Below are 25,175 nucleotides of genomic sequence, written 5' to 3' on the forward strand. Positions count from 1 at the left end.
TATGAAAAAATTGCATTGCCTTCTTAGCCAGCAAGGACAGACTTCACCACAAAACTTAGTGTTATTAATTCAAATGCCTGGGAATAATCTCTTGACTGATAGTTTGTTTTCTAACTACATGATTTTCCACTTCATTCAAGTATCATTTATAAAAAAAAAATCACAAAGTAATTACATAAGGTTGTAAAATGGCCCAAGTTTTTCACCCGCAGTTTTATCATTGCTGAAATCTCTTACAAGATACTTAACAGGAATAACAATATAATATTATATACGTCAGTATATATTATGTTAGTATATATTATAGTGTATATTATATTATAGTGTATGTTACAGATTACATAAATATTGTATATTGTATTTTTAATAGATACTGTAATTTAGTTTTGCCATGTATCTTTATGGTATTATTTCAGTGTATAGTATATATTGTGGGATAGTATACAGTATGTTGGCATCTAGTATATATAATATTTATAATATATATAGTATTTGCTTACTATTTACTTCTGATGTTTGACATTATTTTTCCTGAAATAAATTATGTGCTAACTCTCCTCTACTTTCTCAAAGCATGCCAGTTATATTCTTTACACATGATGGCTTGTTGACATGTTATGATTTTCAGGGATACATTCCAATGACAATATTTGAAAAGATTAGTATAAGTTAATGTAAAAAATAAATAGGAAGAGTTAATTTTCCTGGGTGAAAATATTTCAACCTTTGAATTTAGTTGCTTATCCATCTCTCTTTTTCTACTTCTTCAAGTAGGTATCATTCTTTCTTCCTTTCTCTGTGTTTATGAGTATTTGTTTATATAATTCTACCACAATTGTGCAGTATTTTCATAAGCACAGCAAGTGTATAAAAAAAAAATGGGGCTGAAATACTTCCTTTTAGCCCTCAACTTTTAGATACACAACATTGTAACCCCATTCCCTAAGTATCCTGTGAAAAAAGAAAATACATCATTTAAATGCGTGTCTTCTGTTGCTTCACAGCAATAGAGAATTACCCTTGATGTTTGAGGCAAATGCAAAAAAGAATAATAATAATAAAAAATCTGTTTGCTTCAATAATATATTTAATTTATGGAAAAGCAATTTGCAATCACTTCCTGGTGGGGTTTTTCTTCTTAAAGAGTTTCTCCTGAGCTTAGGACTTGTCTGTTCATATAGGAAACCACTCTCTACAGAATCCTGGGGACAGTGCAGGCAGTGCAGCAGTGATTAGTACTTTGAAGATTGCTGCTTTTAAGTTTTTGAGAATCTTGTGGCAAAGGTATCAGCAATCCAGCCTCATTCTCATACTGTATTGATACAATGAACACAAATATAAGGAATATGGGGATTACCAGCACACCTGCATAGAAGTTCTGCCTTAGAGCATCTCTATCTGCCCTAAAGAGTGAATAAATCAAATTCTTACCTTTTGTGAGAGAAGATGAAGGGCTTGCAGGCTGGAAGCTCGTCAGTACTGCCACAGAGAATGAGCAACTTCCTTCCTACTGCTGCACAGAATTTCAAAGAGAATTTATAGACAGAAAACATATGGATGCCTTGAAAGCAGACTGAAAATCCCAGCTGACTCTGGCAGTCCCCCAGTGAATGAATGTGTCTGTAGGAATGCACTGGTGCTTGTGGAATGCAGGGACAGTTTCCCTTCATCCCCCACCTCCCCACTCCAAAGCCTCTGACACTCTTACCTTAAAGAATTCTGAGGAAGGACAAGGCACACAGATCCCAGGGTACTTTTATAGGGTCTGATCTGCATACGTAGCCACCACCTCCTCTTTCTTAGGTCAAAACATTTTTGGCAATCTTAACTCCTAGCAGAATTGCCATTCATATTAGATGTGAATGGATATAATTAGACATAACAGGTCTGTGAATCAATCTCCTATAAATAATTTGACAAGAGAGCCTGAGAAGGGGGGGAAGCACTCGCTCCATGTGCTAAAGGAGATTAAAAGGGGCTACGTTGGTGCTGTAATCCATTGGATGCTGACTCGAGCAGAGAAAGTGAAGAGTAAGAGCCAGTGTATTGTAATGGGAAACATGTAGGGATGGAGAGGTGAAGGCACAGGCGCCTTCATGCTGCAAATGCTCTGGGGCTGCAATGTATGAGGCATCCTACTGAGATGCAGGGTCATTGCTAGAGGAAGGAAATCCCAATGGAGCATCATGCAAAAATCCCAGAGGAAGCATCTAAATAGGAACAGAAGCTGCAGGAGTGACAATCAAGGGATGACATGGATGACCAAGTAGTAAAATGGACCAAAGCAAGAAAAGAGGTGAATAATGAGTCTGAAGCTAGTGATAAGGAAGGATATATGATTCATGAAGAGGAAGTAAAGGGGAGTGTTGTTCCACGGGGATAACAACAAGTCATCATAGACACAAGAACCAATAAGAGGGCAAAACAAGTTGAAGATACAAGCCTGTAAGACTGAAGTCTTACAGTCCCAGAGGAAAGACAGAAATCCAACTCTCATTTCCAGGGCTAAAGTGTTTCAAAGATCTTATGAACAGGACTATGGACCTGGTGTACTGAACTTAAGGCATCTATTCCACTGGAGGAATAGTTGTTTCAAGCACAGAAGAGTCATTCAGCACTACTTGTGTACATTAGATGTGCTAGATGGATGGAAGGATTACTGAATATACATTCTCTAGAAGAGAAACAGTAATGTCCTATGCTAGTCTGGAAGACAGACAGTTATTGTTAGAAGGACCTGAACCCCATGCTAGTGTGTGAAAAAAGTCAGCCTACTGCACGGATCCCTGCAATGTTTCCCACCCAGATTAAGGAGGGTTAAGGTTGCACAAGTTCTGCAGCAGCACAAGAAGAGGAGAGTTGAAGAGGGCAGAGGAATCCTTCACTTTCTTGAGAAACAATACATCCCCATCCACTAGATATTGATTTGGGTTGTGTTTTTTTTTTCATGTTCTGGTCTTCACTTTCCAAATTACAATTCCTATGATAAACGAGGCAATCTGTATTGAATCACACTGCAGCAGCTTCACCTGACTTCATAGCACTCTGCCTCCCCACTGACAGCACCTGTTGTGCTCCACGCCCTCTTAGCATCACCTACTCAGAGGTCTGGATAAGAAAGTGAGGAAATTCCTTCCTCCTCTTCTCTCAGCTGACTGTGTTTGTGTGATGGCACTGCAATCCTGGGGGTGGGAAGAAAATTGGCAAAGCTCATCTTCACATTTGGAGCAAATTTACAGTGAAGAGTAAGACTGAGGCCCATTGTTTAACCTCAACAGCTAGATCTTCATCTGAGTACTTCTTTCATGTCTTCAATGGAATGACGGTGTCTGAAAGCTGGAATCCACTGGGAATCTCAGGTATTTCCATGATTTTATGTTGTCTCATTTTGCTACTGCATGCAGTTTTGAACTGGATTAAAACTGGCTACAGGAAAAACTCATGATTTTCCCACATTCATATGTAATATTGGTGTAAAGCTGGTTAAAAATCTTTATTTGCAAAAGTTTTTCAAATAGAAAAAGAATAATCCATAGCATTTTGAAGGCTCAGAAGGATTTATGAGAAATAATCCATCACCCCTTTCTCAATGTCTGATTTCTTGTTAATGCCTGGAAGGTTAGTATTACTTAAACATGGTTTGTCTGGCCACAGTGCTGGCCTTATGTGGGGAACGGTCCTGAAACACCTTAGCTGTGAAGTTGTGGTGATGAGCATCATCTGGTGTCAAGGCTTTGCCTTGATCATTCAGGGAAAGAATCAAATTTTTAAAGAAGCTGCCTAGACTGGAGGTTTTCCTGCTCTGGAGCTTGTTGTATAGGCAGGAGGAGAGTGGTGGACCTGTGTGATATGACAATGCCACTGAATCTGGCACAGAGGACCAGCTTGCTTGCCTAGCATGTACATCTAGAAGTGAATGGTCAACAGCAACAGTCACTGCCATGTCACTCCTCTTCTATGAGGAGGCAGCTGTGTCTTTGCTCTGGATCTGCATACTGGTAAATCTGCTGTTTCTTAGACCCATTCTTGGCTGGTTCTGCAATAGACCTTCCCTAGACAGAGTAAAGCCTCCTAGAAAGGTGATGGAGGCTTGACTCAAAGTATGAATAGATTAAATATACTCTGATGGCTTAATCATAATACCCACCAATTCTAGGACACCTTTCAGTCCTCCTAAAGAGCTTGTGATATATATGGCAATGCAGTGTGAAAAGCAATTGAGGGGCTTGAGGAAAATCAGTCTGTGATTTCTGTCCCTTATTTACCTTTTGAGTTTTCCCTGTGATGAAAAGGCTCTCAATCCAGAGGCTTTGGCAAGTACCACTCATTTATCCAGCCTGGCTCTGCTGTGTTCCCACACAGTGTGTTGTAGAAAGACCCTCCAGCCATGGATATCATGTCCCTTATATTCTTCTTCAAAGAATCCAGTCTCTGCTGGTCACCTACATTCTGTACAACATGGGATATTTCAGAGCAAAAACATTGGTTTGTGAGAGCAGGAGACTTTTAGGGGACTGGCCTGATCAGGCATCTCCTTAAAGTGACTGTTGTGCTTGTAGAGATAATTCAGAGAACAAATGTGCTCCCAGGGATCCCCTTTGGTATGTTCCCCCTCTGACATATTCTTTTAAGACAGCATTACTCTCTGTCAAAACATACCACCATGATGATTGTTTAAATCACTATGATTTTGGGATGATCACCTGGTGATCACCTCTCACAACCAAACAGCACAAGATGGTTCTCCACTGAGCATCTTTGCCCTGCTTGGGTGGTACAGGCACACTACTACATGTGAGAGATGTATTGTGTAAATTCCTCACGCAGTTGTCCCAGTGAGCTGACCATCCAGCTGTGCTTATGTCCCCCTTTCCTGCCCAATATTACTGCAATGTTATAGCATCAAGGAAGGAGTGTTTTTCTTAGGCCTTTGCATGAGATTCTTTGAACTTTGGCTGGAATCACTTAGGCCACATCCCAGCAAACTTCACACGTACTCCTATCTTGAGAATTTGTCATGGAGCAGGAGGGCAGGCGTATGGGAAAGAGGGGTAAGGTCACACTCTTAGCTGGAAGGAGAGAGATTTATTGCCATCTTAGAAATTTTCTGTGTTGGTTCTGATAATATTTCAGCTTAAATCTTCCCTATGTTCTTCAGTTGCCCAACTGGGCTGTCTTTGCCCTGTCTTAACCATCAGGTTTGGGGTCAGTGAGATTCCTGAAGATAGTCTGTGCAATTCCTCAACTAGAAGCTGTCTGATATTGTCAATCATAGAATCACTGAGTCCAAATCCCTACTCCTCACAGGACTACCTAAAACCAAACCATATGATTGTCATCCAGACACTCCTTGAACTCTGACAGGCTTGGTGCCCTGATCACTTCCCTGGGGAGCCTGTTCCAGTGATCAGCCCTTTCCTGTGTTCAACCTGAACTTGCCCTGATGCAGCTTCACTGTGTTTGGGAAATTTCAGGGCGTTTGGGGACCATGTTGAGGGGCATCTCTTGTAGTGTTCTTGACCATAGGATGCTATCCAAGATTTAAATCTGTAAAGATTAGTGTGGGGGTGTGACTGATCTCTCTCCTTTATTGCCAGTTGAGGAATGCAGTATTCTGTACCCAAAAGTCCATCTTCTCCCAGGGCTGCTACATGCAACACAGGCTTAACTTGTCAGGGAAGATCTGCTCTATCTTCCTGGCTGTCAGTAATCACCCCTTTATTTCACACTTGCTTTAGCAGAGCATTCAGGAAGATCTGCTCCATGATCTTCCCAGGCACAGAGATGAAGCTGACAGGTTGGTAGTTCCCAGGGTCTTCCTTTCTCCCCTTTTTATAAATGGGTACATTTTTTCCCTTTTCCACTCACCAGGAACTTCATCTGACTGTCATGGCTCTTTAATTATCATTGGCAACTACATCAGCCAATTTCTTCAGGACTCTGGGATGCAATCTTATCAGGTCCCATAGACGTACATATATTCAGGGTCCTCAGGGATTATCACTTAAACTTATTTTTTTAATCTATGATATTACTTCTTTATATTGTATTTATAATGAAAAAAACCAGGACATTCCATCACCTTTATCTGTCTTAAGATTGTTCAATTATCTTTCAGTTTTCCAGAAAATACTCTGTTTTACCTATAACCAGGAGCCTGCAGCGTTCTGAATCCAAGTAGAAGCTTAAGTTTCTCACACTTATGCCTAACAAAAAAGCAATATTTTTCCATTAATAAAAATAATATATATAATTTTAAAAATGCTGTAGGAATATTTGTCCCCCCCCCCAAGAATTTATCTAAATAACTTGAAAGACTGAAGTCCTAGTCTACCAAAGAAATGCATTCTTCTCATTGCAAGATGAATAGTGAATCACAGAATCACCAAGGCTGGAAAAGACCTTTCAGATTATCAGGCCCAACCTATGACCAACACCCCCACATCTCCAGGCCATGGCACTAAGTGCCACCTCCAGCCTTTCCTTGAACACATCCAGGGATGGTGCCTCCACCACTGCCCTGGGCAGTCCATTCCAATGTCTGATCACTGTCTCCGTGAGGAATCCATATAACTGCTGTTGCTCCTCATGCATATTTTAAAATGTAAATGTGCAAATTCATATTGCTGTTTAATATGCTTTTAAATGTGATTATGAACTGTGTACGTGTACTCCAAAAGTAAAGGAAGCTAGAAAGAAAATGGACCAAGCTGCTAATCACTGTTCATATGCAAAGGTCTCTATTGTTTTTATTACCTACCTACCTTTGGGTAACTTAGGTGATTAGCTATTACATAAAAGATAATGACAGAAGAAAGCAACACAGAGATTTACATTTGATGCATCCCTCGGGTCACTTTTTAGCCTTGGGATCCTTATTCTTCCTCTTCTATCTTCTTGCCATGAATCTCCCTGCTCTTGGCCCGGAGCTTGTTGACCTGTGACTCTGCAATGTCAGCCCGCTCCTCGGCTTCCTCCAGCTCGTGCTGGATCTTGCGGAACTTGGAGAGGTTGACGTTGGACAATTCCTCCTGTGTGGGAAGAGGGAAAACCAGAAGCAGTGTGTAAACATTTAGTATCTGAAAACTGGGCGGACAAAAATTTAAACACCTCAGCTGGGCAAGCAAGGCAATTTCAGGACAAAGACAATAAGCAGCTTGGGACGTGAACTGTGCCAGAAGATAAAAGAACATCAGAGTGTCAAAAAAGCCAGAACCACGTTACACTGCATGGTCTAAGCAGAGCTCATGGCAGACTCCTGCACAGACAGAACAGCTACTTCTACTTCCCAGTGTAGAGTAGGAAGGAGTAGAGGCTTAGAGCAAAATAAATATGGGTGAGGAAGGACAGTTCCTCCCCAAACTAGCAAGTGTTACTCTGACTTTCACCATTGTCTTACAGCAGCAAATGCAACAAAATAGTCAAGGTTTCAAAAGGCTGGACAGTAAAAAACACCACCACAGAATTCCACCTCCACCAGAAGAAGTCTGGCCTTGGTCACAGTGATACTTACAGCCTCCTCAGCTTGTCTCTTGTAGGATTTCACTTTCATTTGCAGCTTGTCCACCAGATCTTGGAGCCTGAGAACATTCTTACGGTCTTCCTCAGACTACAGAAAACAGCAAGTTATAGAAACCCTTGTTTGAATCTTTCTCTAGATTTCATAATTGTGAAACAGAAGCAGTAATATTCCTTGTAAAGCATTGCTGTCCAGAAGGACAGAGGTCAAAGTCCTGCTAATTGTATCACTGACTGAGGTATAGAAAGAAATACCTCTGGAAGGGAATGTGCCAACACTTTGACTTCTGAGAATAAGGGTGTGTCAACACAAAGAAGCCTTACCTGGTAGGTCAGCTCCTTCACCCTCCTCTCGTACTTGCGCACACCCTTCACGGCTTCAGCGCTGCGCTTCTGCTCAGCATCAACCTCCCCTTCCAGCTCCCGCACCTGCAACGAGAAGCCCATCTTTGGAGCTTCCCTGCTGGCTGCTGACCTCACATCTTCACTCACACACAAATCCAAGCCCTACACACCCTGGCCTCCAGCTTCTGGATTTGCTTCTTGCCGCCCTTCAGGGCCAGCTGCTCAGCCTCATCCAGACGGTGCTGCAGGTCCTTCACTGTCTGGTCCAGGTTCTTCTTCATCCTCTCCAGGTGGGCACTGGTGTCCTGCTCCTTCTTCAGCTCTTCTGCCATCATGGCTGCCTGGAGAGGCAAAAAGCCCAAGCCATTTTGGGAATGGAGACTTTTCAGAAGAAGGCACTCCTATAAAGCATTAAAAGACCCCCCCAGCTCACATCAGTGATGGCCTTCTTGGCCTTCTCTTCAGCATTACGGGCTTCCTGGATTGTGTCCTCCATTTCACTCTGAATTTGGGCAATGTCTGTTTCCAGCTTCTTCTTGGTGTTGATCAAGCTGGTGTTCTGTTCAAGAACATTAACAACATAATTTTGTTTATGTTAGCTTGTAATATCATAACAAGAACATTGCATAAATGTCAGGGTTTTTTTAATACAAATTGTGCCCTCAAGACAGATGGAATTTCGTCCTAAATGAGCTGTGGTAGCTGATACTTTCTCAGGTATGATGTACTTAAATATTTCAAGATAAAATCTTTCCTCACATTTTCTCAGTCAACAGAGAAGAAATGTAGATGTATAAAGAAAAAAGAAAATTTTTCCTTGCCCTTTTAAATCTAGTGGCAATAAGAAATTTAACTGGTGCTATAGGAGAATTAGAATTACATTGTTAAATGATGCTAATGACACTATTAGTCATACGTTACACTGACCTGGGTGTGGAGGAGCTGCACACGTTCCGTGGCATCCAGAAGCTCCTGCTCAGCCAACTTCCTCGACCGCTCCGTCTGCTCCAGGGCTGCTCTTAGTTCCTCAACTTCAGCTTGAAGCAGGTTTGCTCTGCGCTCCACCATGGCCACCTGCTCCTTCAGGTCCTCCTGAGTCCTCAGAGCATCATCCAGGTGTATCTGGGTATCCTGGAAAAAGGCAAGAGCAATTGCAGTGTGACTGTGTGTGCTTGGGTGCCAAAACTGTCAGGGGTGGCATTTGTCTGTCTGTAGCTTTGCTGAACAGACCTTGAGCACTCCCTGTGTGTTCCTCAGGTTCTTTTGTGCCTCTGCAGCCTGGCGGTTGGCGTGGCTGAGCTGGATCTCCATTTCATTCAGGTCTCCCTCCATCTTCTTCTTCAGCCTCAGGGCTTCATTCCTGCTCCTGATTTCAGCATCCAGGGTGCTCTGCATGGACTCCACAATTCGCAGGTGGTTTCTCTTCATCTGGTCAATCTCCTCATCTTTCTCTGCTATCTTCCTGTCAATCTCTGACTTCACTTGGTTGAGCTCAAGCTGGAGGCGCAGGATCTTCCCCTCTTCATGTTCCAGGGAAGCCTGAAAAAACCACACAAAATAGTTAATTGTATAAATAACACTGTCAGTAACTTTACTTGAACTTCCTTTTGAAGTATAATGCCCAGCATGAGATCTGACACTTGCAAGAAAGGAGAAGAAGAAAAAAGGGTTCCTGTGTATGCAAAGACTTTACTACTTTAATAATGAAAACCCCCTGCTTCCTTGGCCTGGAGTTGATTCTCTATGCATATAATTTCATAACCAGTATCTGAGACTGCTAAACTGTGTTGTAAGTGAGCACTTAAGAACAGAAAGCTGTACCTCAGCTTCCTCCAGGGAGGCTTGGAGTTCAGACTTCTCCTGCTCAATCTGCTTCTTGACTTTCTCCAGCTCATGAATCGCCTTTCCTCCCTCGGCAATCTGCTCCGTCAGGTCGGAAATCTCCTCTGTGGGAACCAAGACCAAGGGCCTGGTCAGGCACAGAGCCAGATGGGAAGGGCCCTGCCACACCAGGGTGACAGGCATCTCTGCAGAGCTGCAGGCACAGACCCGTGTGCAGCAGTGGGGAGAGCTGGAGAGTCAGAAAGCCCTGCCAGCAGCAGAGGGCCAGGGACTTACGCTGCAAGTTCTTGTTCTCGCGCTTGAGCGTCTCCAGGTGGTCCAAGGACTCCTCATAGGCATTCTTCATCTTGAACAGCTCGGTGCTGAGAGAGCGAGACTCCTTCTGGGAGGCTTCCAGCTCAGCCTGCGTCTCCTCATACTTCTGCTTCCACTCTGCCAGGATCTGGAGAGAAATGGGGCCTGAGTGTGCATGTGGCAGCCAGGAGGGGATGCCCTGCTCCCCAGCCCCACGCCTGCAGCCCAACACACCTTGTCAAAGTTCCTCTGCTTCTTATCCAGAGCTGCACAGGCAGCGTTTGAGCGCTCCACGTCAATCATCAAGTCCTCCACTTCATTCTGCAGCCTCTGCTTGGTCTTTTCCAGGGAAGCACATTTGGCATTGACGGCTTCAACGTGTTCCTCTGCATCCTGCAGCCGCTGTGCCAGCTTCTTCCTGGGAGGAGATAAGCAAAGCTCAGTTAGCACAGAGGAACCAGTGTGATTTGTACAAGAGCTTGCTTAACCATTTTGCAATCAGCAATTACAGAGTGAAAGGCTTCATTTGTGCTGTTCTTAGCCTTTGCCTTATACTAAAGCACCCTTCCCCAAGTCACTTCCATTACATGTTCTTCAGAATATGTTGGTGTGACTCTTCCAGTGACACCTTTGAATTTTCAGTCACCCCTGGCGTCTTCACATGCTCTCCCCACGTACTTGGCCTCCTCCAGCTCCTCGGTGCGCTGAATGGCGTCCGTCTCGTATTTGGTTCTCCACTGGGCCACTTCGCTGTTGGCCTTGGACAGGGCACGCTGCAGCTCCCCCTTGGCTTCCTGCTCCTCCTCATATTGTTCCCGGAGCAAGTCACAGTCGTGGCGAGCAGACTGCAAGGCGTGGGCCAGGGCGTTCTTGGCCTGCAGTAACAAGAGTGTTGGGACAATGATCAGAAATATCTTCAGAAATCTCTGGATGTATATGTTATTGGATGCTGGATTATGCTATGAAAAAATTACAACAGTGCATTGAATAAGGAAAGAAGACAATATTGACACAAAAAAAAAGTGGATAAATTCTGGAGCGTAGCTAATATGGAAAGACTTGCACTGAAGTACCTAATTGGGTTGTTTTTTTCTCTCTCATTGTCAGCATGAGTATTGGAAGCACCTCTTACAGACATGGACTCTGATGGTTAAGTCAGAATACAGAGAGCCTTCTCACCTTTATCTCTTCTTCCAGGTGCCTCTTGAGTTCCTCAATCTGCTGGGTAAATCCTTGCTTGCCTCTTGACAGCTGAGAAATCAGAGCATCCTTCTCCTCTACCTGGCGTGAAAATTCACCTGGGAAAGTTTGGAGATGCTCAAGCCTTTTATTGCCATCAGTATTGTGGACATTTAGGGCTGTAAAACTAGGCAGTTAGCAGAACATGCAGGGGAGACAAAGCATGTTGGACAGACCGTGTGCCCAAAAGGTCACCTCAGCATTACCTCTCTGATATTATCCATTTGCGCATCAGAGATGAGTCTGTCTCACCTGCTTCTGTCTGCAGACGAGCTCTTTGAGCATTGAGGTCATTGATCATGCGCTGATGCTCCTCTTCCTTTGTCTTAATCTCACTCAGCTGGTCTTCCAGAGTGCGACACATCTTCTCCAGGTTTGCCTAGAAAGCAAATGCATGCGTGGAAGGAACACTATCAAATTATATCACGACTAAATACAAAAGGCCTGTGTCTGATAGCACAGCGTAATCAAAAGGTTCAAAATCAGGTATCAGGTCACACGTGGCAGGGTGGTAACCTGACAGAAACTCCGTACCTTGGCCTTGGAGACAGACTCCATGTTACTGGCCAGGTCGTCAATCTCCATCTTCAGCTCGCTCTTCTCCTTCTCCAGCTTCTGCTTCACCCGTTGCAGGTTGTCGATCTGCTCCCCCAGCTCAGCTGTGCTGTCCGCGTGCTTCTTGCGCAGGGCGGCAGCCGTGGCTTCGTGCTGCAGCGTGGCCTCCTCCAGGTCACGGCGCATCTTCTGAAACTCTGCCTCGCGCTTCTTGTTCATATCAATCTGAGCTGCAGTAGCTCCTCCCGCTTCTTCCAGGCGCTCGCTGATCTCCTCGAGCTCCCTGGAGAGGTCAGCCCGATGCTTCTCTGCTTTGGCCCGAGAGGTTCGCTCGGCCTCAATTTCCTCCTCCAGTTCCTCAATACGAGCCTGGGGAACAGCAGCAACAACCCTTCACGCCCAGGCCCTCCTCCCACCTGACCCGACACTGGAGAGAGGGAGCAGAAGGAACAGACACTTGCCTGCAGCTCCTTGATCTTCTTCTGTAACTGCATGCCCAGGGCTTGCTCATCTTCGATTTTGCTCTGGATCTGGCTGATCTCAAAGTCTTTCCTTGGGGCAAAGCAAACCGTCTTAGTGCCGCAACAAAACCCCCCAAGGTCAAAACCAGCCCGGCCCTCAGGGCCCCACAGCCACACTTACTTCTTCAGTTTCTCATCCAGCTGCTGCTTATCATTTTCCAAATCCATTATGGAATCCTGGTTCATCTTCAGGTCTCCTTCAAGTTTCCTCTTAGCTCTCTCTAGGTCCATGCGCAGTTTCTTCTCCTGCTCCAGGGACCCTTCCAGCTACAACAAACAAGACCTTCAGTGCTCTGCCAGCCAGGTCTCACTCCACACCTGTGCTGTTCTTGCTGTGTGTCTGTGTGCTTACATCGTCCACTTGCTGCTCCAGCTTTGTCTTAGCTTTGGTCAGAGTGTTGACTTTGTCCTCTTCTGCCTGCAGGTCATCCAGCGTCTGCTGATGGGCCTCTTGGAGGGCTTTCTTCTCTTTTGTCAGCTTGGCAATGGTCTCGTCCAGGGCTGCCATCTCCTCTGTGAGGTTTTTCACCTTTGAGAAGAAGGGAGCAAGTGCAGATTAAATATGTTGTTTAAAACTTTATGCTGTACAACAAAAGAGATGTGTTTTCTGGAGTGAGAGTGACATCTTCTGCCTCAGACCTTGTTTTCGGTGGCATGCTTTTCCTTCTCAACCTTGGCCAGTGTTAGCTCAAGGTCATCAATATCTTTCTTCAGCTCTGAGCATTCATCCTCCAGTTTCCTCTTCTTGGCTGTCAGATCAGCATTAATTTCCTCCTCCTCCTCAGCCCTTTCAGTCACCTCTTTAATTTTGGCTTCCAGCTGGATTTTGGTTTTGATGAGCTGGTCACACCTTTCCTCAGCATCAGCCAAAGCATCAGCTTCCTGGAAGAGAAAATCAGTTTTGTTTTCTAATCTCAAGTTTTAGCAAGACCTTTGTAGAAAACAGGTGTTTCCTGCTGGGGGAAAAAAAAAAAAAAAAAAGAAAAAAGAAAAGAAAAAAAAAAAAAGGATAATGAGTTTTACACAACCTGTTTTAAATCAGAGTAGGCCATTCAGTGTTATCTTCCTCTCATTAAATATTCTTACTTGCTGTATTTTTTATAAGATTTCTTTTTGATGTGTTTTTTTTTACAAAGGATTTTGATTACTTTCCCTGAAACGTGCTAAGTGAACATTATCGGGCACAGATATTTTTGTTCTACCTCTGTAAAAGCTTTACTTGACCAGACATAGTCAGAATTATTTTTCTCTGTGTCAAATACATTGGTACATAATCTAGATGCAATTGGTGGTTTCCATTTGAATCTAACTTTATTCTGAAGCTATGAAGTAGACACTCTTCCTGATCTTAAGATCTTCCAAAGGATATTGTATACATGGATAGGGTAGACAGAATGTTGAGGGCATTTGTGTCTTCCTGGAATAGCAGCTGCAGGAGGACATGAGATACCACAGATCGCAATAAACGACATAAGGCTCTTTTATTTAGGCAGCTCATTAAAAACTGAGTATTTAGTCAACTGAATTGCTCTCTTGACTCTCTTAACTGTAAGTAATAAAACTATAGTTGAACTTACATTGTGAGCTTGCATGGAGACACATACCTATAGGTATAGAGACTTAAAAGATCACTCCCAAGTTAGAACCTCATATTACAATGTTCAGTAGTCTGAATTTTTCTTTTAGTCATTCAGATTAAAATATTTTCTAAGGCAATTTAGTGTTCAATGTGAGCGTTCCATGCTATGAGACAGGATTAAGACCTTACTTATTTTTCCCTGGAATCCATATACTAGTAATACTCACTGCCTGCACTTGGAGCTGCAGGTCATTTTTCTCCTGCACCAGTTTCACCATTTTCTCCTCCAGCTCCTTCCTCTTGGCCTCAGACTTTGCAAGCTCCTCCTTGGTCTTCTCAAACTCCTCCTTCATGTTGGCCATCTCCTTCTCAGACTCTGCACTCTTCAGCAAGGGCTTGATCTTGAAGAACAGCTTCATCCAGGGCCAGTGCTTGACGTTCATGAAGGACCGAACATTGTACTGGATGCAGAAGATGGACTCCCTGAAGCAGAAAATATACATCAAATATTTTCAGTATAACCAGTGTCAACACTTTCCTCCAAGCACAGTGACTTTAACAGAAGATGAGGAATGTCTACCTCCTCTCCACCATTCTCTGGTACTCCACTCTCATCAGGTAACCCCTGCACATGGCCTGTGTGCGGGTGATGAGCTGTGCCAGCTTCTCATCCCTCATCTCCTCCAGGAGCCCCAGCAACCCAGCTTTGAAGAACACCTGGAGAGAGGGAGTGTTGCAGCAGGTCACTGACAGGCAGAGCAAGGCACAGGCACAGGGTGAGTGAGTCAAGGAGGGTTTGTACCTTGGTGTGTCCAAATTTGTACTGGGTGTGATCCACATCAATTGACCCAAGAAGCTTCTCAGAAGCCTTCTTGCTATCAATGAACTGTCCCTCTGGGATGGCACTGGCATTAAGCACCTTGTATCTGAGGAATGAGCAGAAATAGGAACAAAGACAATCTCAAGTCGTAAGGTTATATGATTTATTGAAATTAACATCAGTCTTTGCAGTAGAATGAGGCTGAGGAAGTTGGAATTCCAGCCCTTCTTTAGAGATACAGTTGTAATGAAGTTCTAATCTGATAGCAAAATTAAGGACCTCTTACTATCTATTGCTGAGCAGTCATAGATGAAAAGAGGATTTTAATCTCCAACTATGCTGTTGAGAAGAAAGCATCTTCCCCTGAAACTTGCAGCTGAACTAGCCAAAGCTCTGTCTGAGTTTGCAATTTTTGTCTGAGAAAGTGTTGTAAGCACATCCCAATCTGTGGTTTTACATCTTGTAATCCCTGGCTGGTGTAGTTCTATTGTACTTTCATACTTAGAGGCACTGCAACGTTCAGTTGTGTGATGAACAGCAATCAGTGAGGAGACCTGACTTATCTCTTCATTTCTCAACAATTTCTCTTCTGCTAGACATACGTGTTGCCTTTGGTTATACATTCCAGGATTTCCCCCTTCTTTCAGTTATCATCAGAGTCAGTATTAAAAAATAACCACAAACATTAACATAGTGAATATGTACAACTTAAGCAATAAACGCAGAATGGAGGCCAGAAAGGAGACTGACCTCTGTTTGAAGTCTGCATAGAGGATTCTACTGGGGAATCCCTTCCTGCAAATTCTGATCCCTTCCAGCACTCCGTTGCACCGCAGCTGGTGCAGCACCAGCTCATGCTCCATGGCACCTAAGCAAAAAAAAGACAAATATTTGATACTTCATGATAAATGGCTGCGTCGTGCTATTTGTTTCCTTCTACTTGAGATTCTTACCAGGTGTTTTTGTTTCATTGGGGATGATACAGCGCACAAAATGGGGATGAGTGCTCCGTAGGTTGGTCATCAGCTTGTTTAAGTTCTCCTGTGGGTTCACAAGCAAAAAATTTTTATTAACAAATGGTACCTCTGCAGTTATACTGTCAGATGTGAGAAAAGTGTTGGAGAGCAATAGTGGATTTATTATTCCCATCTCTAGCCATCCTAATTTTAGTTTTCTTCTATGTTTCGGTCTTGAGCATGAGAGGAAGTCACAGAACTATGTAATGTGTTTTCATGAGACTGAGGGATGCCACTAAGACAACACCTATGGAGGGTGGTGTCCAAGCTCACAAGTTCATAGCAAGAGGCATAATTCTGAGTGAAGGTGTTTCTTTTAATCACCGGGGTTTCACTCTGTGAAAAACACTGATTGCCAATGGGAACAGAAACATAACCAAAAATAGGACAAAAGGGAAGAGGAGTAAGGGCTGAGTTTGCAGAGAAGGCTGAGAAAGGGAAAATTCATGGTATTAGGTGCTCCTTGTGAAGATATATTTGACAAAGGTTGCACAGGGGAAACTAGAAGGACTCCCTGTTCAGTGAGAATGGGAGTCACAAGATGTAGAGAAAAGGTATGAGTGGCAGGTCCTACAGCACCTCTTTCTTGAAGTGTTTTTAAAAGCAAACCCATGAACTATCTCTGATTTTAGCAATAATTTTTACTCTTTTAGGTAAACTAAAAGTTCTTAGTTCAGTCCTGGTTTGGAGCAGGGGCAAAGCTACTCAGAAAAATACCTATTTCATGTTGTGTAAAACTGTTCAGGATGCCAGATAGTAGCCAGATGCCACAGATACTGAAACGAGAGTGTGTCCATCTGCCATAAACTCTGGTCATTGGTGGAAAGGTAACTGGCCTTGCCATTTCCCTGTTACCTTGTATTCATACGTAAATTAACATGCAAAAAGTTGTGTTATGTATTAACATGTGCAAATGCACATCCATTTATATGTGCTGATCCAGGCTCGAGATTCCCTGAGGCAGGTAGTCAGATCCACCATTTTCTTCCTACAGTCAGAGGGAGAGGGGGAAGAGCTTGATCCTACCAGCCAGGGTATTCATGAATAAATGAAGCTGTAGCCTGACCTAAGTACTTCTTCTGACATTCAAAGGCAAGATCAAGATATATCTTCCTCAGCTCACTTGCAATCAGCTCTTTTATGAATAAGTAAAGAGATGTTTTTGATGCAGAAGAGCATTAGTAGGCCTTGTTGGAGTTAGTGGGGGGTGGGGGGTTGTGAATACCTACTGTACTTACTCTGAAAAGAGCTGATACAGTCTGGAAAGAAGAACCCTTCTTCTTGCCTCCCTTCTTGCCACCACCACCACCACCACTGGCCTCTGAAACACCAACAATAATTATGGTTTTGCGACTTTGATTTGTAGAATTTTTCGGTATGAGACTGCAAGAACCTTGATCATACGTGTCAGTCAGGCTGAGAAAGGAACCTGGATTGCAGTGGGAACCGAGTCAACAGTTAATCTAAAGGAACACAGGACCAAAGGTTGTGATAATCCAAGGGATTGCCATGGCTGAGTGGAAGGCCTGAAGCACATTTGATCTTTTCCATTATTAATAAATTCAAGCCATGGGAGACTCTGCACAATATCTAGTTTCTTTAGAACACTCCAGCTGGTATTTATGGTGGATATTTAAAAAAAAAAAAAAGGCAAATATGAATTTCACAGAACTGACCTGCCTCTCCTCCAGCAGAGGCAAAGAGTAAGGCCAATGTCTTTAGGGATGATTTCTGGTATAGCCCCACAACAGTTTCATTCAGGGGGTCCTTGTTCTTGTCCAGCCAGCCAGAGATGTTGTAGTCCACTGTGCCAGCATAGTGCACCAGAGAGAAGTGGGCCTCAGCCTTGCCTTTTCCAGGCTTGGGCTTCTGGAAGTTGTTGGACTTGCCCAGGTGCTGGTCATAGAGCTTGTTCTTGAAAGAGGTGTCAGTTGCCTTGGGGAACATGCACTCCTCTTCCAGGATGGAGAAGATGCCCATGGGCTGGGAGAAAGAGCAACATGTGAAGGAGAAAATAGCTTTCTGAGTAGGACAATTTTCATGCTCTCAGGGATTGTTGTGCTCAACAAACCAAATCGTATTTACAATATCACATCCACCCTTTCAAGCTACATTTATAAATATATAAAAAATAATGCATTTCTTAAAATATTAAAGATTGTGAATTATATTAATACCTTCTCAATGAGCTCAATGCAGGCAGCCAGGTCCATCCCAAAATCAATGAACTCCCATTCAATTCCTTCTTTCTTGTACTCCTCCTGCTCCAGCACGAACATGTGGTGGTTGAAAAACTGTTGCAGTTTCTCATTGGTGAAGTTGATGCACAGCTGCTCCAGGCTGTTGAACTGTAGAATTACAAGGAGAGATTACTATTAATGTAAATATAGAAAGCTAGGGATAAAGAACAGTTCTGGGGGTTTTTGTATCAAATCGCAGGAGGATCTGTGAGTGTTGTCTCTGTGCTCAGCTAGGAGTTGGGAACTGATATCAGGGTGTGTCTTTTGTCAGGCTAAGCTACTTTAATATTTCAAACTTGTCAGTTTTGATTTCTACTAGACTGGGCTAATTAATTCACAGGAGAGTCCACAGTACAACAGTTTACTGAACATTTCCAAATGCTGATTTCAAGGCAAGTCCCAAGCTTTCTAAGCACAAATTCTGTCCATGAAACTGGTGTCTTTGCTTTAGGTACCAAATGTCATGCTATTCTACTGTTTGTAATAATTATTTTTTTAAAAAAGATGTATTTATGGATTTCTATTGGCATATGTGCAACAGAAAAATGTGTGCCTAATTAAAAACCTGTGGGAATGATGATGCTTTAGGTGCAATATGAAAGGATTAAACAATTTCTGAAAAACAAAACAAAACAAAAACAAAGAAGATGAAGAAAAAAAATAGAATCTTTCCTTCTAAAAGCCTAGCAATAAAACACTGTTCCTTACATCAAAGATCTCAAAGCCAGCAATGTCCAGGACACCAATGAAGTACTGTCTGGGCTGCTTGGTATCCAGCTGCTGGTTGATACGAACAACCATCCACAGGAACATCTTCTCAAACACAGCCTTTGCCAGAGCACCCACTGAATTGTATACCTAAAATAAAGAACAGAAAACTTGCAGTTATCTTGCAGAACAAGAGGAAGTCCAGAGGATTCGTCAACAAAACAGGGATTTTAGTTACCTGCTGCACAGTTTGCCCCTTGGTCACATATTCATTCCCCACCTTGACTCGGGGGTAGCAGAGAGCCTTGAGCAGGTCTGCTGAGTTCAGACCCATCAGGTAGGCAGCCTTGTCAGCAACTAAAGACCAAAAAAAACCAGTTAAGGTACCAGCAGACATCCTTGTTCCTTTCAAATAAGCATTAAATGTCAATTCTAGTAAAGATAACATTAATTAAGATAAAAAAATAAGGTATTTGTAGCTTATCATAGGCAACACTCCCCAGTAATTTGGGGCCAATTCTGTTGGCTACTTTTTCTTCACCTATTCTTAGTTTGGTTTTAATTTTGAATGAAAAATCAGTTTAGAGACATTTAGGCTGGCAGACTTATCTATATGAATTGCTGACTAAGGATAGGTAAGCCTGGGGTAATGATCAGGCTGCAGACCATTGCAGATCCTCACAAAGACAACTGCAGTGCAATTTCTTTTGGTGACTTGTGGCAGGTTAACTCTAAAGACACAATACTTAAGTATGTTGCATAAGTGCCAATTTTGCCTTTATGATTCTACAAAAGAAATATTTGAAATTAAAAGCTATTTTTAGAAGTGCATCCTCAGACAAAAAGTTTGACATTTTACCTTCTCCTATTGCTTTTACTATTTAATTCAAAGTGTGCCAGCAGGCACAGTATGTCAAATTATTTGTTCAATACCTATATAATGCATATGAAATAATGATTGAAAAGGTCAGCAGATTACTGCATTAATATTGGACATGATCTAACAATCTGAAATTGTGTGTAGAGATATTTATGCTAGAAATTGGTGAAAAAGATAGAGAAGTCCTGGAATAGATGCATGTTTTCCTCAATGCTTTCAAAAGCAGAGAAAAAAAAAAGAATGATTGCACAGCAAGTAGAGTCCACAAGAAGAGCAGAAAATGAGCTTCCATAGTTCTCTATCAGCTTTATGAACAAATATAACTAGTAAAGCAAAAAATTACTTTGTCACATAGAAATTTGTCCACAGGTTCAGAGTAATCCTTAGAAGAAAATTACAATGTCTGTGCAACAGAACTGATTTCAGAGGGATCAGTTTATGTGGACTGCTTCCAAGATTTGGTCAGGGAAACACCATCACTTAAGTAAAGTGACAGTTATTATTTGTAGCCTCTTTTGCATTTACTGTTCATCATTATCAGATTCATTGCCATTGCATTCCTTACAGTCATTTGCACTTCTGGCTCAACTTTTCTAAAAAATAACCTAAACCACACACACTAAACTATCAACTCTAGGAAAAAACCAGACTCCTTCATAGAGTAAATTTATGATATGTGCAAATAACTCTGGCTTTGTGGAAATACTTCCATGAACTTTTAAAAGAATGCACCTGGGAATGATTCTAGGCAGTACCAAGGTGATAGGCACACTCTAGATATCTGTTTTTCATGCAAAAGTCCTGGAGATGTGCTGAGACTACAAAAAATGTGAAACATATCAGCCACAGCAGCAGTATTAACTGATGCTCTATTTTAACCCCCCATGTCAAATGAAGCAGCAAAATGCTGTCAGTTCAGGTATGAAATGTGGGATTTGAAGCAGAGCAGCTTTGTCACCAGCACACAAAACCATTAAGAGGTGGCTACAGCTGATGGAAAATGATAGTAGCTGCCTGGGTAGACAAACTTCAGGCACTGAGCAGAGTGGCTCCCAGTTCTGTGCCAGGTCTGGGAAGCTGCCATTCACCTTGGCAGCAAAGCAGCTTTTCTGCTGCCTGACTCCTGTCGTGCCAGCCAGTGGAAGCAGGTTTAGGATTCACTGGACCTTCTGCTTTGCTTAGCTCAAAATAACCTGCATCTGCCAATGAGCCTTGTTCTTGCAGCACAGTCCTCTGGTTAGGACATGCTGAAGTTCTAGAGCACACCTGGGAACTGGGTCAATGTCTGTGACCCTGAGTGGTTGCCTGTACCCGTGGGTGCTCTGGTGTCTGCTGTGCTGCGGTGCGTATCGCGCCGGTACCTTCTGTGCCATCAGGCTCTGCCTGCTCCTCACGCTGCTTCTGCTTGAACTTCAGGTTGCCATAGTGCATGACAGCCCCTGTCAGCTTATAGATGGCTGTTTTCTCATCAGCAGTGAAGCCCAGGATGTCAATGGCACTCTGAGAAAAGAATCATGAGAGGGAGGGCCAGGCCCATGAAAGGTCAGAGCCCGCCTAAGAAAACCCGTGTGCGTTACTTACATCTGTGGCCATCAGCTCCTCCTGGTCGTTAATGCTGGGAACTGTGATCTCACCTTGACTCACGTACTGATAGTCATATGGGTTGGTGGTGATCAGTAGCATCTCTGAAAGGAAGGGCAAAACACATCCAGATGAAATGCAATTGGCACCTAAAGGAATGAGATGTGGTTCCATGGCCCTTGTCTGCAGGGGTTAGTGGTGTTTCCTACCAATTAGCTCGGGCTTCTTGTTGGACATGATCTGGTAAAAGATGTGGTAGCTTCTTTCTGCCTTGAGCTGGAAAGTGACTCTGGACTTCTCCAGCAGATCTGGCAAGGAAGGTAGGACAGAGTTAGGACAAGAGCTGTGGAAGGCTGGAAGGAAAGGGATCAGGCCAGGAAGGTCACTTACAGGTTTCAATGTCAGCAGAGGCCAGTTTCCCTGTGGCACCAAAATGGATTCTGATGAATTTGCCCTGAAAGAAGAAGAAGAGTTGATTGAGATCCATTTTGCCAATCGTGACTGCAAGCATATTTGAGTCAGTGTGCTGAGAAGAGAAGAGCAGTTTGTCCCAGGCAGCTACTCACAAAGCGTGAGGAGTTGTCGTTCCTCACGGTCTTGGCGTTCCCAAAGGCCTCCAGCAGCGGGTTGGCGCTGATGATTTGATCCTCAAGCGTCCCCTAAACCAGAAACCTTCTTGTGATGATACAGCTCCTCGATAACACTGGTAGTTGCAGGCTCCTGCCCCTAGGACCTCACCTGCATTTTGCCTGTTGGCTGCTGCTCCTCCTTCTTCTTATCCCCACTGGCTGCAATTGTTGCAAAGTACTGGATGACACGCTTGGTGTTCACAGTCTTCCCTGCACCGGATTCTCCGCTGTCAAAGGCAAGAGAAGCAGAGAGCGTGTGGTCAGGCAGGAGATCCCCTGGCCCTGGGCAGCCCCACAGGGACCTGAGCAGGGATCTACGTACGTGATCAGGATCGACTGGTTCTCGCGATCTGTGGAGGAGGCAGAGATACAGGACTTAAAACTCAATTTACAAATCAGAAAGAGTGAAACAAAGTCAGGTAAATTTAAAGTTATCAAACCGATGCTGTCAACTCAACTTAAAAAGCTGGCCAACCAACCAATCTATACCACACCTCACTTACTGCAGGTGTGTCTTTCTTTAAAATATTAGAAAAAAACTATGTGTAGGTAGTACCATGTTCAATAGCAGGCAAGCATCAGAACAATGACAGCTTTGAAAAAATCTCTTCGTACTGCTGAGATGGGGTCTGCCTTCAGAGCATGTCATGGTACAATCCTGCTGAGACAGATGGAGCCACTCACCAGTCAGCATGAACTGATAGGCGTTGTCAGAGATGGAGAAGATGTGTGGAGGGGCCTCCTGGCGCTTCTTGCCTCGGTAGGCCAACACCACCTCCGGGTTGTACACCGGCAGCCACTTGTAGGGGTTGACGGTGACACAGAAGAGACCCGAGTAGGTCTGGAGGAAGGGAGACAGCACGTTGGCTTCCCCTGAGCCTGGCAGAGCCGTTCCTGCTGCCTGCCCAAAGGAAGGCTGCTGCTGGTACTTACGTAGATCATCCAGGCTGCATAACGCTCTTTGAGGTTGTACAGCACAGCAGGTTCATGGAGGTGGGTCATCATGGCCATGTCCTCGATTTTATCATACTTGGGGGGGTTCATGGAGAAGATCTGATCGTCTTTGACGGTCAAGGTCTGTCAGAAGAAAGAAAGTTCCATGCATGCCAGCTAAGATCTCATTGTGGGAATTTAACGCTCCTTGTAAATCCTGCAGTTTACCTACCTCTCCCCCTTCAGTCTTGACAGTGACCTTCCCTGATTCCCTGCTCTGGATTGTGCTTTTCACATAGGATTCCTTTGCATGTACCACAAAGACAGATGACTTGGCATCAAAAGGCTTGTTTTGGGCCTCGATTCTCTCCTTCTCTGACTTCCGGAGGTAAGGAGCTGCCTCCCCAAAGATGGCCATCTCAGCGTCTGATGACATGGCTGCAGTTTATTGAGTGCACCACAGCACAGGACTGAAGTGGAGAGACATACACAGTGGTCACTCAAGAAGGAATGCCCTTCTACCACACACCTGAGACTCTAATGTTCTGCTCTGCCTAATCTTATGGTCTCCCTAACTTTCTTATCACTTTTCACACTAGATATCCTTTAATTTATTTAGATCCTAAAGAAAATATGTCTCTTTGATTTAGATTATTTTAACTTTCTCTCCCTTATTCCATTTTACAAGCTAGGTTCTTTTGACCAAGTAAAGTTTCTGTAGGCTTTACAGGAAAATTTGATTAACTGGCACAATTTAAAAGGTTCTATACGAAGCAGCAGAGATACCAAGGGAAGTCATCTTATGAAAATTATGAAAGCCCACCTATAGTCTTTCTCTTCTGCACACTATAGACCATGTAATTGGTATCAACTGTAGAGGTGGAGGACATAAAAAAAAGGTGTGGAGTAGGCAGAAGTAAAGGTGTAAATAGTCTATGCAAAGATGTGTCCTCAGAAATTAGAATTTTAGCTTCTCCAGTTGTTCTGCCTTTTCCAGTTCACGCTGATCCTTTCAGACTAATTTGTACCAAAGGGGAAATCTTCTCAACAAAAATCTCTCAGAGGGATCTGACAAAATCTTAACTATACATTTTCTGTTCCTTCACCTCCTCTTTCCTGGATTTCTGTTTACAGGCAATCTTCTGTTAACAGTCCTGGGTGGCAAGAGGTCAACTATTTCCCAGAAGGTACCAAACAAACATGTTCAACCCAGTTAAGAAAGGAAATTTGGAATTGCACTGCATTAGTATGCACAGATATAAAGGGTATGGAAAGTGCCCATCCAGCTGCACAAAGGAAAATAATAATCTTGGAGAGTCTATTTCTATGGAGTAGGTAAATCAGAGTCTTACCTCTTGTGATGCCAGCTGGCTCTCAGGCTGGAAGCTGGACAACACTGAAAAACAGAAATTACAACATGCTGCTTATTTTTGCACAGAATCCAAATATAAAAATATGCCAGTGACTCGAAAGCAGAAAGAAAATATCTATTTATACAGACAATCCTTTGAGGAAAGCAGGTCCACAGGCAGCAGAAAAGCAGTGGGATTCTGCCAGTACCCAGCTCACCACACTTTTACCTTGAAGCTTTCTCTGGAGACAGAACAGACTTGTCCTACCAGCACTTTTATAGGTTCTGGTCTGCACATACAACTCCCTCCTCCTCTTTCTTAGGTCAAAAAATTTTTGGCAAAGTATTGTTTGGCAAACTTGACTGAGTGCATGATTCCCATTCGTGCTTGTGGATATATTTAGAAATATATGAAGTCTTACTAGCTATGTGAATAAATCTACTATAAATATTTTGACTAGGAATCTGAAAGGAGGAAGTGCTGTCCAGCAAACAGAGCAGGACACTGGGACTTGGAATTGTTGGCTTCTCCTAAATCTGAATTGCTGATTGACATATAAGATTTGTGTGTCTCAGGACTCAGCAGCAGGCCTGCTGAGAAGGGCTACTATTACAAAGAGCTTCAGAGAGATTCTGTTTTGCAATATGATGGACATAAAGAACAGGAACAATCTAATTCCAGAAGTTCAGACAATCAGATCTTACTTGTGTTATTGCACCTATTTACAACTCCTTATCTTTTTGCTGGCTACTTTCAAAAGATCAGAGAAGACTTTTTATCCCTCTTGATTCAGACATTTAATTACTTTTTTTTTTTTTTTACCTTCTGGAATATTGCCAATTGACTGTGCTTTGAAACTGGGTTTTATAGATATTGTTTCACTGTTCCCTGTATCTGCCTGTGCTGGTTTGCTCAGATGTGTGTCTAGCAGAGTGGTCAGTGGTGTCAGATTAGCAGTGATTCTTGGCATTTTGCATCCTCTGTCTTTTAGGTTCCTTGCTTTAATTTACCCGTTTGCTGCTGTTGCAGCCACCTTGGACAGTGGCTGCAATTACTGAACTTAAGGGTTTAGATCACAAACACAGCTTCTCCAGCCTTCCCAAGCAAAACCACAAACTCCACA

The 25,175-nt window shown here is 43.3% G+C and overlaps 2 protein-coding genes across 2 annotated transcripts in view; both read right to left on the reverse strand.

The window, feature by feature from the left end:
- LOC127391678 (myosin heavy chain, skeletal muscle, adult-like) overlaps nucleotides 1–25,175 on the reverse strand; it is a 107,843-nt gene that overhangs the window by 17,197 nt on the left and 65,471 nt on the right. The gene's annotated exons all lie outside the window — the stretch shown is intronic.
- LOC127391679 (myosin-1B) lies at nucleotides 6,718–23,136 on the reverse strand. The gene is made up of 38 exons (XM_051634710.1): nucleotides 22,933–23,136; nucleotides 22,701–22,844; nucleotides 22,452–22,608; nucleotides 22,090–22,117; nucleotides 21,877–21,994; nucleotides 21,705–21,797; nucleotides 21,529–21,592; nucleotides 21,348–21,446; nucleotides 21,139–21,242; nucleotides 20,919–21,057; nucleotides 18,916–19,034; nucleotides 18,678–18,827; nucleotides 17,907–18,077; nucleotides 17,406–17,712; nucleotides 16,968–17,050; nucleotides 15,667–15,754; nucleotides 15,464–15,581; nucleotides 14,696–14,819; nucleotides 14,474–14,610; nucleotides 14,121–14,376; nucleotides 12,954–13,196; nucleotides 12,667–12,843; nucleotides 12,436–12,581; nucleotides 12,255–12,345; nucleotides 11,773–12,162; nucleotides 11,491–11,617; nucleotides 11,179–11,297; nucleotides 10,678–10,874; nucleotides 10,234–10,417; nucleotides 9,982–10,147; nucleotides 9,685–9,809; nucleotides 9,094–9,402; nucleotides 8,791–8,994; nucleotides 8,297–8,422; nucleotides 8,034–8,204; nucleotides 7,843–7,947; nucleotides 7,514–7,609; nucleotides 6,718–7,031 (listed from the first exon to the last, which is right to left on the reverse strand). Exons 1-38 carry the CDS (start codon nucleotides 23,134–23,136, stop codon nucleotides 6,876–6,878), a joined length of 5,835 nt encoding a protein of 1,944 aa, XP_051490670.1. The 3' UTR covers nucleotides 6,718–6,875.

This window comes from Apus apus, chromosome 17 (assembly GCF_020740795.1).
Source record: "Apus apus isolate bApuApu2 chromosome 17, bApuApu2.pri.cur, whole genome shotgun sequence".
In the NCBI taxonomy this organism is placed as follows: Eukaryota; Metazoa; Chordata; class Aves; order Apodiformes; family Apodidae; genus Apus; species Apus apus.